The 15070-nt window shown below is 41.2% G+C and overlaps 2 protein-coding genes across 3 annotated transcripts; one reads left to right on the top strand and one right to left on the bottom strand.

Annotated features, from left to right (window-relative positions):
* The first annotated feature begins 205 nt into the window (after positions 1-205).
* rbm42 (RNA binding motif protein 42) lies at positions 206-5244 on the top strand. Of its 2 annotated transcripts, none has more exons than XM_074682663.1 (12): positions 206-567; positions 768-824; positions 1899-2034; positions 2135-2204; positions 2298-2360; positions 2894-3084; positions 3191-3355; positions 3557-3691; positions 4017-4134; positions 4517-4614; positions 4756-4852; positions 4986-5244. In XM_074682663.1, exons 2-12 carry the CDS (start codon positions 769-771, stop codon positions 5096-5098), a joined length of 1242 nt encoding a protein of 413 aa, XP_074538764.1. In that variant the 5' UTR covers positions 206-567; position 768; the 3' UTR covers positions 5099-5244. The 2 variants fall into 2 exon arrangements, with proteins under 2 accessions (XP_074538764.1, XP_074538763.1); XM_074682662.1 differs by having other exon boundaries at positions 208-567; positions 2927-3084.
* A 399-nt stretch (positions 5245-5643) lies between these two features.
* ppox (protoporphyrinogen oxidase) lies at positions 5644-13790 on the bottom strand. The gene is made up of 13 exons (XM_074682591.1): positions 13716-13790; positions 11949-12035; positions 11014-11148; positions 10718-10833; positions 10472-10604; positions 10167-10311; positions 8423-8616; positions 8270-8330; positions 8039-8157; positions 7421-7534; positions 7167-7316; positions 6450-6492; positions 5644-6076 (listed from the first exon to the last, which is right to left on the bottom strand). The coding sequence occupies exons 2-13, from the start codon at positions 12030-12032 to the stop codon at positions 5940-5942; spliced, it is 1431 nt and encodes a 476-aa protein (XP_074538692.1). The 5' UTR covers positions 12033-12035; positions 13716-13790; the 3' UTR covers positions 5644-5939.
* Between the last annotated feature and the right edge of the window lie 1280 nt (positions 13791-15070).

The following is a 15070-nucleotide window of genomic DNA, read 5'->3' as shown; positions in this document are numbered from 1 at the left end:
TTCCACATGCCTGACGCTTTGGGCTCCAAAATTACTAAGTTCACATCTGTTTATATCTTAAAAATATTAAAGATATAAACTCTGCAGCTAGATTGAAAAAATATTTGGATAAACTTTAAACAGTGGTTGGTTCATCTCCATGTCTAGTGATGTGATGGAGACAGTCGCGTCATACTCCAGGAGGTCCAGTAGGCGGCGATAATGGTCGCTACCAGCAAAGAAGCAGAAGGAAACTACAGCCAGAACAACACGAGAAGAACAAAATGGACGGAGTAGCTTCCTTCGTTCGCACACAATTCCTTCTTTAGCAAGAAAATTATCATTTACCACATAATTTTATTTGTTTCAGCCAACATGGGAAGCCAACATTAACACAGTAGCCCGTATAAAGCTCCACAGAGGAGACGGTTAACTTTAACAGTCGCTAGTTGATTTCGTAGAGCTATCTTAGTTAGCTTGTGTTGTGCTAACCAGCGTTACTTCACTGGGAGCCTGTTAGACCGGGGGGATAATTCAGTCTTTGAGAGGAAAATAACTACATCTACAGTGTCCAAAGCATCGATTAAGGTGAGTCTGCAGCAATATTTCCTTTCTACGATGACGATGAACCTACTGTAATCTTGACTTTTATAACTCAAGTCGTTCTTACAGGATTAAACTGGACCTAGCCTGTTATCAGAGGCAATGGACATTAGTTAAAGCTTTAATAACATGTATCTTTAATTTAAACACACATAGGAGTAAGTTAAACTCTTAATTCCCCCCAGCATGGCGCTGAAGTCCGGAGAGGATCGTCTGAAGGAGATGGAGGCTGAGATGGCTCTGTGAGTATTTAAAGGATCACTTTAACCCACCAATAAATGTTCTTATTATAGCATCAGTCACCATCTGCAGTGCACAGATTGAATATGGTCATCAGCAGGGGAATGCTGGTTATAGCACTTCAAGATCGAATCATTGCGAACAAACGACCACTGTGATGTTTTAAGATGGGACACTGCGGTAAATCTTTTAACAGTTTAACCCTCAATGTGACTGAAAATAGTGCAGATGACATGTAAAACATTAGAAATTATACATGTTATTACTTTGCTACTAATAAATCCTTGTTTTAAATTTGATACCAGCAGCACATATCAGGTAAAGTTCAAACATACAGCTCACATTAGTATGTGTACTTCTGATGTGTGTCTGGGAGACACTTTGACCTCTTTTGACACAGACTTATCAATAAAACAGGGACTCTACCTCCAAGCTGCTAAAAATGTAGTTCCACTTAAAAAGGTCAAAAAGAAGCTTTATCTAATTGTAGTTGTGGCACCGCCGTTGGAAATCTGAAACAAGTCAGAAAAGTCTGTTTTTCTTTCATTAATTGACTTTTTAGTAAGAGTAACAAGATTTTGGTTCTCAGTGTGACGCCTGATACCTCTAGATTCTGTATCACTCATATTTTTTATCTGTATAGTCTTTCACAGCTTAGTAGTCTTTATCATGAAGAATCATCTTGAGATGTGTCACCTTATTTTGGGACTTTGGATGTTGTTACCCAGAGTAGAAAAGACTTAACAAGAGCACAATAAAAAAAAATAAAAAAATGAAAAGTAAATAAGTAAATCATGAAAACACAAACAATGGATATCAAGTTTCAGTGAGAAAACGTTATTCAGGAGATTCTGGTCTAAGGAAAGTATCAAATTGAGGGATTGAACCTGTCGTAAAATAACATACTTTTTAACAAAGAGAAGATTATCTAACATATTATTTCCTGGATGATAACTCCAGTCTGAGGGAGCTGTAAACGTAAAGGTGGGGTTGTTTCTGTTTTTCAGAAGCTCTTGTTCTCTTGGATTATGATGAAACAGATTTCTTACTCTGACTCTGGTTTTCTTCTTCTGTAGTTTTGAGCAGGAGGTTCTCGGTGGTCCAGTACCTGTCACAGGAAGCCCACCTGTCTTGGAGGGTCTCCCTGTTGCTCTGTCTGTTACAGCAGTTCCTCTGGTGCGCCCGATCATAGGCACCAACACCTACAGGCAGGTGAGTTCAGCTCTGTTCTGTTTTTCTATTTTGGAGTCTTATGTTTGTTTCTCTCACTCTTCATGTCTTCACTCTGTGTGTATCGCACCCCCTCTCTCAGGTCCAGCAGACGTTAGAGGCTCGAGCTGCAAGTTTTGTTGGTCCCCCACCGCCGGCCTTTGTGGGACCAGGTGAGAAATCTGTGTTTAACAGTTGTCTATGATGTATTGAAAGGTAGCTCTGTGTTTAACTTTGCTGACGCTCTCTTTCTGTCTCTGTCTCAGTTCCACCAGTTCGTCCTCCTATGTTGAGGCCAGCATTCGTCCCTCACATCCTGCAGAGACCTGGTACGATCACCTTCAGACTACTTTTACCAGTTGAACTAGCAGCATCTCCTCCTCCCTCGTTTTTTACACCAGAGGTGTTGAATGAAGTTGTTATTATTAATTTTAATTTAGTATAAATGTTTTTTTTATTATTATATTATATCCTTTATTTAACTGGATAAAAGCCTCATTGAGATTTGGAGTCTCTTTTTCAAGAAGGACCTGGTATAGCAGCAGCAGACAGTTACACAATAAAAATGACAAAAACATTCAGACATCAGCACATCGAAACCAAGCCGTTCTGAAACACCAATTCAAAACAAAGTAAGAAGCAGTCAAGAATTAAAACAGTCACATCTGGGAAACATGAGGCTGGGCAGTCTTGAAGTTTGGTTGTTGGGCGACGTATGTGTGATGTCCGCGTTCCCGTGGAAGCAAATATGGGAGATTTGTGTGAACACAATTCACTAGAAGTGAACAAACACACTATTTTTCTGATGTTACTGAGTGTAAACGCTTTGAGTATCTGCTCTAACTCTTAAACCACGACTCAGCGTTCACGCGCCTGTCGTTATCTGTGCCATCAGGAGGTCAGAGGCTGCCCATGATGCGTGGTCCTCACATAGCACCGCCTCTCCCACGGCCTCCTCCCCCTCCTCCCATGATGCTGCCTCCCAACCTGCAGGGTCAGGGACCTCCAGGTGCTCCCCAGCCCATCCAACACATACGTGCACCTGCTCCTCAGGTAAGTGTCACCATGACAACAGTCTATGTGAAGAGCATTATGTTTTATGTCCCACTGCTCCTTGCTAATGATGGGATAACTTCTGTGGTGTGTGTTCTTGTGCCAGGTGAATGAGATGGTTCCCATGGTTTCAGCCCCTCCCTCCAGACAGGAAGTTCCTCCCCCCATCAAACCGACGCCGTCAATCATCCAGGCTGCTCCGACTGTGTACACTGCTCCTCCTGCGGGACACAAGAGGATCGATGTCAGAGCTCAGAGACAGGCCAGGATGGTACTGAACTTTGACTCATATCTGCTTTAGTTGTTTTACACTTTTAAAGTGTTAAAAAGTGTCATGAAAGAGAACGATAGAAAATGTGACTTCACTGCTAACCCTGCTCTGTCATTGGTCATTGGAATGAGGAGTATCAGGAGTTCTTCTGCTGTACGCTGAGTCACAGGAGAGCTGAGAGTCATTGATTGGCTGTTTCAGGAGGAGCTGGCAGCGCGGGTTGCAGAGCAGCAGGCTGCGGTGAAGGCTGCAGGTCTGCTGGATAAGAAGGAGAGTGACGACAGCAGCACCGTCATCGGACCCAGCATGCCTGAGCCCGAGCCCCCACACCCTGAGGTGAGCCACCGGTCTGCACTCTGCTGATGACCAAAGAGCTTTTCCGATTTAACTTCATTTAGACTTTCAGAGAGAATCAGCCTGGATACAGACAGCTCCATGTTGTTTGAATACCATCACAGTCACATGTGAAAGCTGACCAGGTTATTTAAACAACAAGGACATAACACTCTTCCTTAAAATGTCACTAGTTTTAATTTATTTCTGGGGGTTTAATGAACGGATCAGATGGGAAACTACTTTTTTTTTTTCTGACTAAACTTTAAAATGTTTTTGATCATCACCTGAAATAACTAATGTGTAAGACGTGATGTTTGTGTTTCAGCCTGTAGAGAGCGCTACAGAGGACAAGAAGAAAGGGAAGACGGAGAAGGTGAAGAAGTGTATCCGAACTGCAGCAGGAAGCAGCTGGGAGGACTCCAGCCTGTTGGAGTGGGAGTTAGGTAAAGACAAGAGGACTGTGAACGCAGCCGGGGACTCTCCGATAAAACCATTTCAAACAGCGAAAGTGTGCGAAAAAAAACAACACTATAACTATACACCTTCAGAGAACATCAGAAAATAATTCACTTACTCTGCAGTCAGGGATGTTAACATTGGCATGAAAGTTAACAGTAGGATAATGAAGATATTACTGTCAGTGTTGGTTTGCTGAGATTATTCAGCCCAGATTTAAAGTTTGTGACTGTACCAGCTGAAGCTCTGTGCTCTCATCTCACAGGAGGACGAGAAGCAGCCGTCAGAGCTGTTCAGTTAAAGTTTGGCTGCAGGACGTCGTTTACATGTTCGAGTCAAAGTGTCTTTTGTCTTCTCTCTGTGTCTTAGATGATTTCCGTATCTTCTGCGGTGACCTTGGAAACGAGGTGAACGACGACATCTTGGCCCGAGCCTTCAGCAGATACCCGTCTTTCCTCAAAGCTAAGGTGAGCTGCTTTGTTCACCTGCCCATGAATCATCAGATGTGACTCATAAGATGCTGCTTCTGGGGCTTTTTAGCTGTAGTCTTATGTCAAACTTTACAGACAGGTCGATTTAACTGATGATGTTGTTGTTGTTGGGATCAGGTGGTGAGAGACAAGCGAACAGGGAAAACAAAAGGTTACGGCTTCGTCAGCTTCAAGGATCCAAACGATTACGTGCGAGCCATGAGAGAGATGAATGGTCAGCCTCACACTTCTCACACATGATGTCCAAACAGCACTCTGATATTTATTTTAGCTCTTGCTGCTCTGTCTTCATGTTAGTTTTATTTCCACACTAAAGGATCACTCCATGTGTGTTTGTGTGTCTGCAGGGAAATACGTCGGCAGTCGACCCATCAAACTGAGGAAGAGCACGTGGAAGGATCGGAACATCGAGGTGGTCCGTAAGAAACACAAAGAGAAGAAGAAACTGGGCCTAAGGTAGTGTGTCTGTGTGTTTACTGCCCCCCAGTGGACACATAGCGACACTGCAGGAGAGCAAGATTTATTTTAATCCGTCTCATCAGGAGACGTTGAGAAGTTGTATAAAGTTAAACTTTTTCCTTCAGTAAATAAAACCATCATTTCTACCTCTGAGGTCTGGCTGTTCTTCATTTCACTGTCAAAATTTAAACGTGAGCGAATCTTTTATGTTATCTATTCTGCTTTCTTACATCTGATGTGTTTCAGTCTCATTTGATTTGAGCACTCTTTTTTTTAACAACAAACCACAAACTGATAAAAAAAGGTAAAATAAAAAAGAAGAAATACAAAAAAACAATGAAACACTTTGACTTTAATACCTCTTCTGTTGAGAACTGAAATGTAAGAACTGTCAAGAATGAAGTTTTACTGTTTTTCTTGTAAACAATGAACAAAAACTTCTGTACAATTAAAAATTCCACCACTGTTTAATCTTTGATCAGGTTACTTTGCAATGGGTGACACAAAGGTTAAATCTGTTATGAAAACAGTTTAATGCGAAGCCAAGGTAAAAACAGTCTGACAAACCTGTTTTTGATCCTTTTTTTATTAAATTATAGGTAAAATACAATATTAACTTTATACACTGAAGCAAAGAAACTGCATCAACATGATTACATTCACAGCTGTTCCAGCAGGTCTGACATGAAGCGACTGCCGTGAATCATTTTGTGCTTTCAGAGACAGACGTACCCTTTTGAAAGACTGCGCTCAGGATGAGAGACATTAGAGGTGTTAAGAGTGAAAACCCCAGATTAAATCAGATTAAATGCTTTTGAGAAAGTAAACAAAGATTGAATCTATCAAACTGCAGCTCCCAGAAGCTTCTCTGCTGCTGTCCGTCCACTGAAGATGACATCATTCACTGACACGCCGTCAAACGAGGAGCCCGTGAGAGTGAGCGGCAAATTGTTCTCCTTTATGAAGCTGCGCAGGGATTCTGAAGAGACAGACGTTAAAATGATGAAACACGTCAAAACCTAAGACTTAACCTTTAGTTTTTTTATTCAGATTGTTTTAAGTTTTATTTCAAAGATTATAAACTCTCTAACACCTGCTTTTTGACATGATGTGAACCTGGCCTTTGCACTGTGCTGAGAGGAGATGAGTCCTTAAAATCTTTACTACTACATTAGTTTAAGAAATTGTCCCTGGATGAGGGTTTACACAAGGTCTTCATTTAAATCCAATCCACTTCTCTGAATGTTATTAACTTGAGAGTGGAAGATTTAGTGAGCACAACAACCGTCAGTGGTGTGTTTGACTACACTTTATTAATAAGTGACTTTCAGACGGGTGGAGTTGATACTCACCAACTTTCCGATGATGTCCCAGATAGTACTGAGGTATACAGTCCTAACAAGAGAAAACACCAGACATAAACACAAATATTATGGGTAGCTTGTCACCAGAAAACAAAACAACTTTTTAAAGGAAAAATTCAGAAACAACAGGGACGGAGGGATGACTGAACTCAGCTTCCTGCAAATTTTACTGATCGCATTTGTCTCATTTTCAGCCTCACTACTCTTTATGTGAGTCACATACACATGACATACACAGATATCTAACCTTTTTCCCTTTGTTAAAATAATTAGTTCTTGATATATAAAAAAATTTGACCTGCTGCAGTCATTTCTACCGGTTATAACCAATGATGTCCCTCATTTTGGCTCAAAATGTCTTGAAACAGGATTTATACCTGGAGCTGTCACGTGAACGTGGCTTAAATTTGGGGTAAAGAGTTACTATAAGTAGAAAACATCTAAACAGGATCAGTAGAAATGGACCATTTGTGGCTTGGTTTGTGTAGTCATTAAAGCACAGTGTGGTCAGAGTGATAAAAAAGATCATTCCCCTAAAATCAGACGAGTGTCAAACCTGAATGTGTTTGAATAATAAACACAGGAGGATTGATTTCTCTCTGCTGTGTGTGTGTGTGTGTGTGTGTGTGTGTGTGTGTGTGTGTGTGTGTGTGTGTGTGTGTGTGTGTGTGTGTGTGTGTGTGTGTATGTGTGTTTGTGTCATACCCTCTGTAACACCACTCGGCTCCAGCTTGGCGCTGAGCTCACTCCCAGGTGTGTCTGCACGGCACTGGTGGCCCTCGCCAAGAGTTCTTCCTCTGACACTGAATCTGGATCTCCAAATGCTTCCTGGAACCAGGCTCCGCCCATCATCACCTGCAGGACAGGGTCAGGACCATAGTCAGGGGTGTGACTCAATGAAGGTCTACAGCTGCTTTTGAAAAGATTGCGACTAAGAGAGTGTGTGTGTGTGTGTGTACCGTCAGTCTGGTTGTGTGTCCTCCAGGTCTGTTGTGTTCAGGAAAGGGGACAGAGTCATAGACCACACCGAGCAGGCCGCGATCCTCAGAGGAAGGAACCAGGTGACCAAAACCCTGAAGACACCCACACAAGCATACACACACTCTGATATCAGTTTTATCACTTCACACCAAACAGGAACATGTACTGATGAAGCCTGAGCAGAAAGTTAAATCTACAGTTAGTAGCAGTTGTACTGAAAAATCATTTTGAACTAATAAGCCATCCTCATGTTGTGTCACTTCCTGTTAACTCAATCAGATCACCTGTCAGCTCTAAGCTGCTGAAGCTACGTCTAATCCGAAGCATGTAGAAACTACATATGCTGTCTGAGATAAGGTCAACCTAAAAATGTGTTAATGTTATATGTCTCTATGAAATTTTAAGGAAAATTTTGTATCATAAGAGATACAAAAGGAGTGTGCCAACTAGTGTCTGCTTAATAATCCATCCAACACAGTTTCCTGTAAAACCATTCAAAGTGGCGTCTGAGATTTTTAAACTCTTTAACGTCTTTGCTTCTTCAGCTTTAAGCCTCTCTGTGTGGTTTCTGAATTCAAACTTAAGAAACTTCTCACCGTGACAGGAAGGATGGAGCCCTCGTACTCCAGGTTTACCACAGCCACTGTCACCATGGAGATGTCCTGTAGCTGCTTGATCATTGGCTGACAGAAGGAGGGGAGGACTGAGGACAGAGCTGTGGGAGGACAGAGAGACAGAGAGAGGAGCTAAGGATGATATTTCCGCTCATAATCAAGAGTGTTTACTATTTATAGAAGTTTGTAAAAATGAGTGAGACAGCCCAAAACCTTTAGCTGGGAGAGCAGAGATGATGTGATCAGCTGATATGACTCCATCCTCCAAATTGATCTACACACACAAAGGTGCACAGACAGGTTTTTAAGAAGCAGCTCCATGTCGTCAGATTCATGTGTGTGACACTTCCAGGTGACCTCACTCACCGTCCAGCTGCTCTCTGACACTCTGATCTTCGTCACAGCGGCCTCTCTGTGCAGCTCAACCTTCCCGCTCCGCTGCAGGAACTCTGTGAGCGCCTCAGGGAGAGACTGCATGCCTCTGATCAGAGACCACTGAGCCCAGGACTCTTTGACCGACCTCTGAGCCAGAGGACCAGGAGGGACCACCGGACTCCCACCTGTAGGGGGAATCACACAAGAATCACTCACATATTATCTGACTCAGGAGTCAGAGGAGATTAAAACATAAACACAAAAATCAGACCAAACTAAAAGAGTTCAGGATCGCGCTCCTTAGGATCATTTTTAATATTTTTAGCAAATTGCACAGTGGTTTAAAGGTATCTAAACACAAAAAACCTGTACATAAATCAGGTTAATTGGTCAGTTTCCATCAGGATGAATCCTTCACAGCCTGCATCCTTAAAGTGACAGCGCCTTCGTTTTTATGCAGGGTTTCAGCGCCCCCCTGTGGAAAAAGTTGTATGTCTTCTCTTGGCTGATCTTGTCCTGTAAATCCTGTCTCACAGGATTTGTATTCCTGGAAACATCTAGAATAATTCCAGGACCTCTAGACCTGAAACTGTCCCATCTTGCTGGTTCATGTTTAAACGCCCCTCTCTGTGTGAAGTCTTCCCTGTCAGACCAGCAGGATTTCAGCCGGGGGCCTTGAGTCAGAACATGACGTCTGAATCAGTGAGAGCCACAGTGTTACATTCTCAACCTGATGGAGGATGAAGCAACACGATGATATCTCCACTGTGATGACATTTTCTATGATTCTCTTCTTCAACCTCATGTTTGGGTTCTTCCTGTTACGTGAAACACTTCCTGGTTTATACCAGTCACATTGTTTTAAACACTATGACTCCACACACAAACACACACACACTTGCTGGCAGTGTATTTTTTTTTCCACTTATTTCCTGTTGCATTCTCACATCAGCTCCACCTGACTGCCTGCAGATTTCTTTCCGGGTGGCCGGAAAGAGTCAGGGTGAAAAAGTTCAGCACTTTGGATTCACACATGCAGCTTAGTTTAGAAGTGTAGTTCATGTGTGGATACAGCTCAAGTGATGAAGGAAGTCCTGCTGTCTTTAACAGACTTCTCTATGACTCACTGTGATCTCAAGTAGACTCTCACTTTGAGCACGGGAGGTTTTAATGCCTGCTGTGCATGAAGGGTAAGGAGCCAGCGTTCATGTTTCATGTGTTATGTTCGTCACATGATTATTTTTTAAAGAGGGGTATTCTGCTTTCCCATATCTCAAACACAGATATAAAGTAACAATTCAGGATGTTCAAATTACACCTCTACATGTTCATATGTTCATATGAAATCCCTGAATCTTTCTGTGAACTGATCAAAATGCTCTGTTTTAAAAATGCCTAGAATGAGATCATAACTAGACTTCCTGAAATTATGAGGTCATCACATAAGTATCGTCTAATGGTTCATGACTGCCCCTTTTGAGGGGCAGACCTCAAACACCAAGGTCTGCTCATAGCTCTGCCCTGAACAGGCCTATAGAAGCTGACCAATCAGAGGGAAGGGGGTCTGTGGTGCAGGGTGCCTGAACAAAATATTTCAGACAGAAGCTGAATAAGAAAGAATTTTTTTTTTTTTTTAACGTAAGCCTATATGGAACTGCTATAGAGGCACCAAAGGGACAAAATAAAGCATGAAAAAAGCACAATATCCCCTCATTAAAATAAATCTACCCTTTACCTGATCCCAGCAGCATCCCCAGTACGATGGAACCTTTCCTCTGCTCTGCGTCGAAGAGGATCGGGAAACAGGAGCGCACACTCAACTTCCTGCAGTCACCTGCAAATACACCTCGACACAGACTGTCTATGGCTATGTCTGCCAGCTACACACACACACACACACACACACACAAACACACACACACACACACACAGTGAAAATGTGTTAGACTTCAGGACTAACAGTGGTATAAATAAATGAACGCTCTGTTCTGAATCACAGATTTTTATGAATGAATGATGAATGATCTGCAGCCTCCTCACTTCCTCCCCCAGCCTCCTGGAAACAAACGAATGGATCGACTCATCTTCCTCCTTCCCTCTCTTCCTCATAATCTCCATGGCAACGTTCAACAGGAGGGGGCGGGAGAAGGGGGGGATGGTCCTCACAAGTCCACTGAGAGAGCGACGAGACAGAGAGAAGACATCAGAAATGAAAGCATCACAACCTCGTTACATACTCATAGACGAATAAAAACACACAGATGGGGCTTTTTTTCCCACTCCTACCTGGGCCCTGAAGGCATCTTGTGCAGCTGTTCGTTTACATACAGGAATCTGTTCTTGGAGGCGACGTGGCTGTAGGTGACAGGTAGGATCTCACCTGCAAGACCCAGATCCTCCACCTGCACACATGGAGAAACCACACTGACTTAATATGAGCCAAGGTGAAGGTTTTTTAAAGATCCCGATCCACTGTTGTATCCTAAAGCTGCTCTATGATCATCCCTCTAAGCAGAGGGGAGCAGTTTCAGTGCAGTGTCTCAGAACTTCACATCTTTTAAAATGTCTCCTTAATCTCTCACCATGTTGAGAGTGTTTCGTCCCACCGCCCCTGCAGGCCGGACCCCACGAGGTCCATGTTCAAACACAGCTCCGTCAGACCTCCTGGTGGACCAAAGCCAGCCCCCGAACCGCCCGCTGGACTCCAAAAGTATGACCTACAGAGGGAGACGGATAGAAAATAGAGACAGAAATAAATCTCATGTGTTTTGATCATATTGATTCGTCTGAATGATAATCTGGCTGCTCAAAGGACAGTAAAATCATCTAATCTCGTTAATCTGGTTGTCACCACTTTTAAGACACAGGCACTGATCCAAAAAGACCAATTTTAAACCTACCTTTCAAACTGTTTTACCAGTTTTGTCTCATTTTAAAAAATTTAGATTCAATTTAAATTTGAAAACAGAAAAAGATTTAGAGATTAGTTCTAATAAGAAGAAGAAGGAAGACGAATCTTTACCTGTTAAATACAGTTTTTTTTAATACGATTTTTGAATTGAATTGAATTGATTTTATTTCGGTCATGTTGACACACATATACAACATCACACATTGTCAATAGATGATCACATTGTACATGTCCGAAAGGGAAGACGGGAGAAGCAGAGCTTATCTAGTCCCGTCCCCGTTTACTCAATATTTAGTCTCCTCTTTTTCACATTTCATCAGAGTAATATAAATTTTGATTCCATTTACAGACCTTTGGCGTAATTATTTATTGTCTTTTAGTGTCCATAGTTGATTTTTGATGTCCAATTCTGTTTTTTTTTTGTATTTTAACATTTTGTTTTCTTCTGCAGCAGCTCCAACATCAGGCGAGGAGGCATCACCTGATGTCCCACCTGCTGGTTTGCTGGGTTACCACTAAGACAGTCTACAATGATTTTATCAGTTTAGGGGACCTGCAGGTTTTTTTTTCCAAGTGTGTGTGTGTGTGTGTGGTTGTGTGTGTTACCTTGGTAATCTGGGGGCTCTTGCTGAGGTAGTATGAAGCTGCCAGACCCCCGATCCCCCCTCCGAGGACTGCAACCGTTCTCATTGGCTGATTTCAGAAACACAAAAAACACAATCTGTCATTTCTGTCTTTAAATATTTCGAATTAAGACTTGTCTGGACTTTTCAGGTGAATCTGGATCATATTAAGTCTAACAAGATTTTTTTATAGACTTAAAACAAGACACAAAAACTTGCTGTTACTTTATGCCATTTGTACTGCTTGTGGTGTTGTCCATTAGGGGGAAGAGGTGGTAGTAGTTTTGAAAAGAACACACAACACTTTTTACATCATCTTAACATATTTTTGATTATTTCTCTTTCCTTTTGTTTTTTTTACACATGATAGTGTGACCTTCACCACCTCCTATTGTTTCTCTCCTTTGACTGATCTTAAGACAAATTTATCAGCAGTAACTTTTAAAAATCTGTAAGATCACATTAATATCACTCCTCCAAACAGGAGGCGCCAACTAAAAGATCCCTCTATTTCTCTAAACACCTGCTGACCCTCTCAGAAGTAACAAGTGATGGTCTAACTCACTGATGGAGGATGGAGAGCAAATATGTAAATAAATTAAAATGTTCAGGTTGATATTAAGGCTCCCAGGTTTCATGGGGAACAAAAACTAGTGTTAAATATTCTGTAATGAAGTTATTTATAGAAATCTACCCTTTGGAAGACCTGAACAGACTGAGACAGAGAAATAAATACTCAAAATGTTCTGAACTAAACAGTTCACTAAACTACAGCCAGACCAGTCAGGGAATTTGTCCCTCTAATGTTCTTTAATCTTTCCCGTAGACCCCTGCGGCAGTCAGTCAGTCATTTAGTCAGGCTGTCGTTTGTTGTTCTTCATAAACAACCTGCTGAATAGTTGTTTGACAGCCTGAGGACAGATAAGAGCAGAGACTGTTACAGGGTGTGTGCTGAGTGAGGTCTGCTGGTTATGATATTAACTGATTATCAACCTCTCTGTCCAACTGTCTGTCCCCACTCTCAGGTCAGAACAAAGATCAGACTCATTTTACCTCTGACACAAAGAAAACTGCTTCCTTTGTTCATCATAAATAATGTAAAAACCCTGTGTTAGAATAAACATCCTATACAAGCTTTACACCCTACAGAGAGGTCAGCAGAGGAATGTATCAGTACAGGGTCGCTGATATTGTTGTTAAACTGTGTTTATAGTGTTTCTAATATGGTACCTTTGTTTCCTTGAATATAAAAGTCTATTTAATCACGTTCTTATCGTCAATTTATCCAAATTAATGCGCAAAAGTGATCAAATAAAGCCCCATGTGACTGATCCATGTGTAAATTTCTTTCATTCGTCTAAACAATATCTATACGAGTAAATAAAATCATCAAGGTGAGTCAGACTTAAGCTGAAATCTCCCTTACGAAAGGTGAAACAGTCAGTAAATAAACAAACCCCTCAGGTCTGTTCAACTATGTTCACAAGTGTGAAAGCATCAGCAGTATGAACAGCCTAAAATCCCCTGAAGACCCGTTTATAACACACACAGGCTCCCTCAGTAACACCTGATTGTGCCCTCAGACTGAGCAGGGAGCAGTCAGGTAACTCAGGCTGTGACTGTGGTGTTACAACATCAACAGTCCGCTGGAAACAGGCACCTCCACATACTCTGCCATTAGCTCCGCTAGCATAAGTAAACTATAAACAGCGAACAACAAACTGACAGTCCGCGCTCTTTGTTCGTTTACCTGTTCACGCTGAAGATACACCTGACAGTCCGTCCGTCTCCCGCGAGCTCCACTTCCGACCCCAGTGACAGCCACACTGCGCGCGGACACTTCACAGAATCATCTTTCTGATCCACAACATAAACAAGGAAAATGCGCTACACTGCCACCTGCTGGTGCGGAGGAGAACTCCGTTTAGAAATGTTTTATAATGATAAAATAAAACAAAACAAAACAAATTATATTGTTTATCTTTTCTCTTGAAATGATTGTAGTTGTGTCTATCTTCTTGAAACTATATTCATGGACCAAACGTATCACAGTGGTGGTTCACCCACACTTAACTTTTAAATCCCCATCATTTCATAAGGAGAGGTAAAAATAAAATTTTATTCCATCTCTATGGGAACAGTAGGCTATATTGTATATTTAATTTTTTTTGCAGGCATATAAGAGCATATACTTTATTTAAATAACCATTTCTCCTCTAAAAATATTCTATGGTGCAGTTAACCTAAAAAGAGGGAAGAGATTGTAAAATTCAGCTAAATTTGATAAGTTTACCAAGCTAATTACTAAGTCCTGTGACATGTGTCAGCAGACTGGTCTTAGTTTGGATACCCCTGTGTTCAGGAAAATCAGAAATTATCAGAAAAAAAAACACTTTTATTTTGTGTGAAATTGAATAAGTAAAATATTTTTGATTTTTTTCTTAATTTGATTTTATCTCATATTTCTGTGGTTTACCTGTATTTTGCTTTACATAAAATGTGTTTATATTTGGTGAAAACTGCTTATGTTTTATGACATACCTTCATGCGTTGTAATTTATTTTTATTCATATATATTTTGACATTTTGGTTTCACGTTTACTGGAATTAAAAAGATTAAAGAGATGTTTTTGCATGTCATGAAGTGTTTTCACTTTGTGTGAAATATTCGTCATATTTTTTTGATGAATTATTGTTGTTGAGTTAAGTTTTCCTGCCATTCGTTAAAAGATCAAAGCAGTCGACCTTCAGCCTTGGATCATCCACCTCTCTCACACGGCTTTAGCTTGGCACTGCTTGGACTTGTTGTCACTTCATCCTCTCTTAAATACTTGTTGATTTATTTTTCTTCTGTTTTTTTTTTTTTTTTTAATGCAGTCTCTTCTGTACACAATAGCACACTAACTTTTCAAGAAAGAACAGAAGCATCTATCATATATAAATGTTTTTTTTTTTTTTTTAATAAAAATAAAACTGTGGTAGTACTGTATGAGTGTGTCTCAAAGCTCCTGTGGAAAGCTTTGGTTTGTGTTTATTTTGGCGCCCCCCTGTGGACAAAACTGTTTTTTTCTTTTCTGCTCTTCAGTTATTTACAGTGAATCAGTA

Source organism: Halichoeres trimaculatus, unplaced genomic scaffold (assembly GCF_033239565.1).
Source record: "Halichoeres trimaculatus isolate MK-OKI-2021-1 unplaced genomic scaffold, fHalTri1.1 fHalTri1_scaffold_12, whole genome shotgun sequence".
NCBI lineage: Eukaryota > Metazoa > Chordata > Actinopteri > Labriformes > Labridae > Halichoeres > Halichoeres trimaculatus.
The sequence above is the reverse complement of the archived record's forward strand: the minus strand, read 5'-3'. Positions and strand labels throughout refer to the sequence as shown.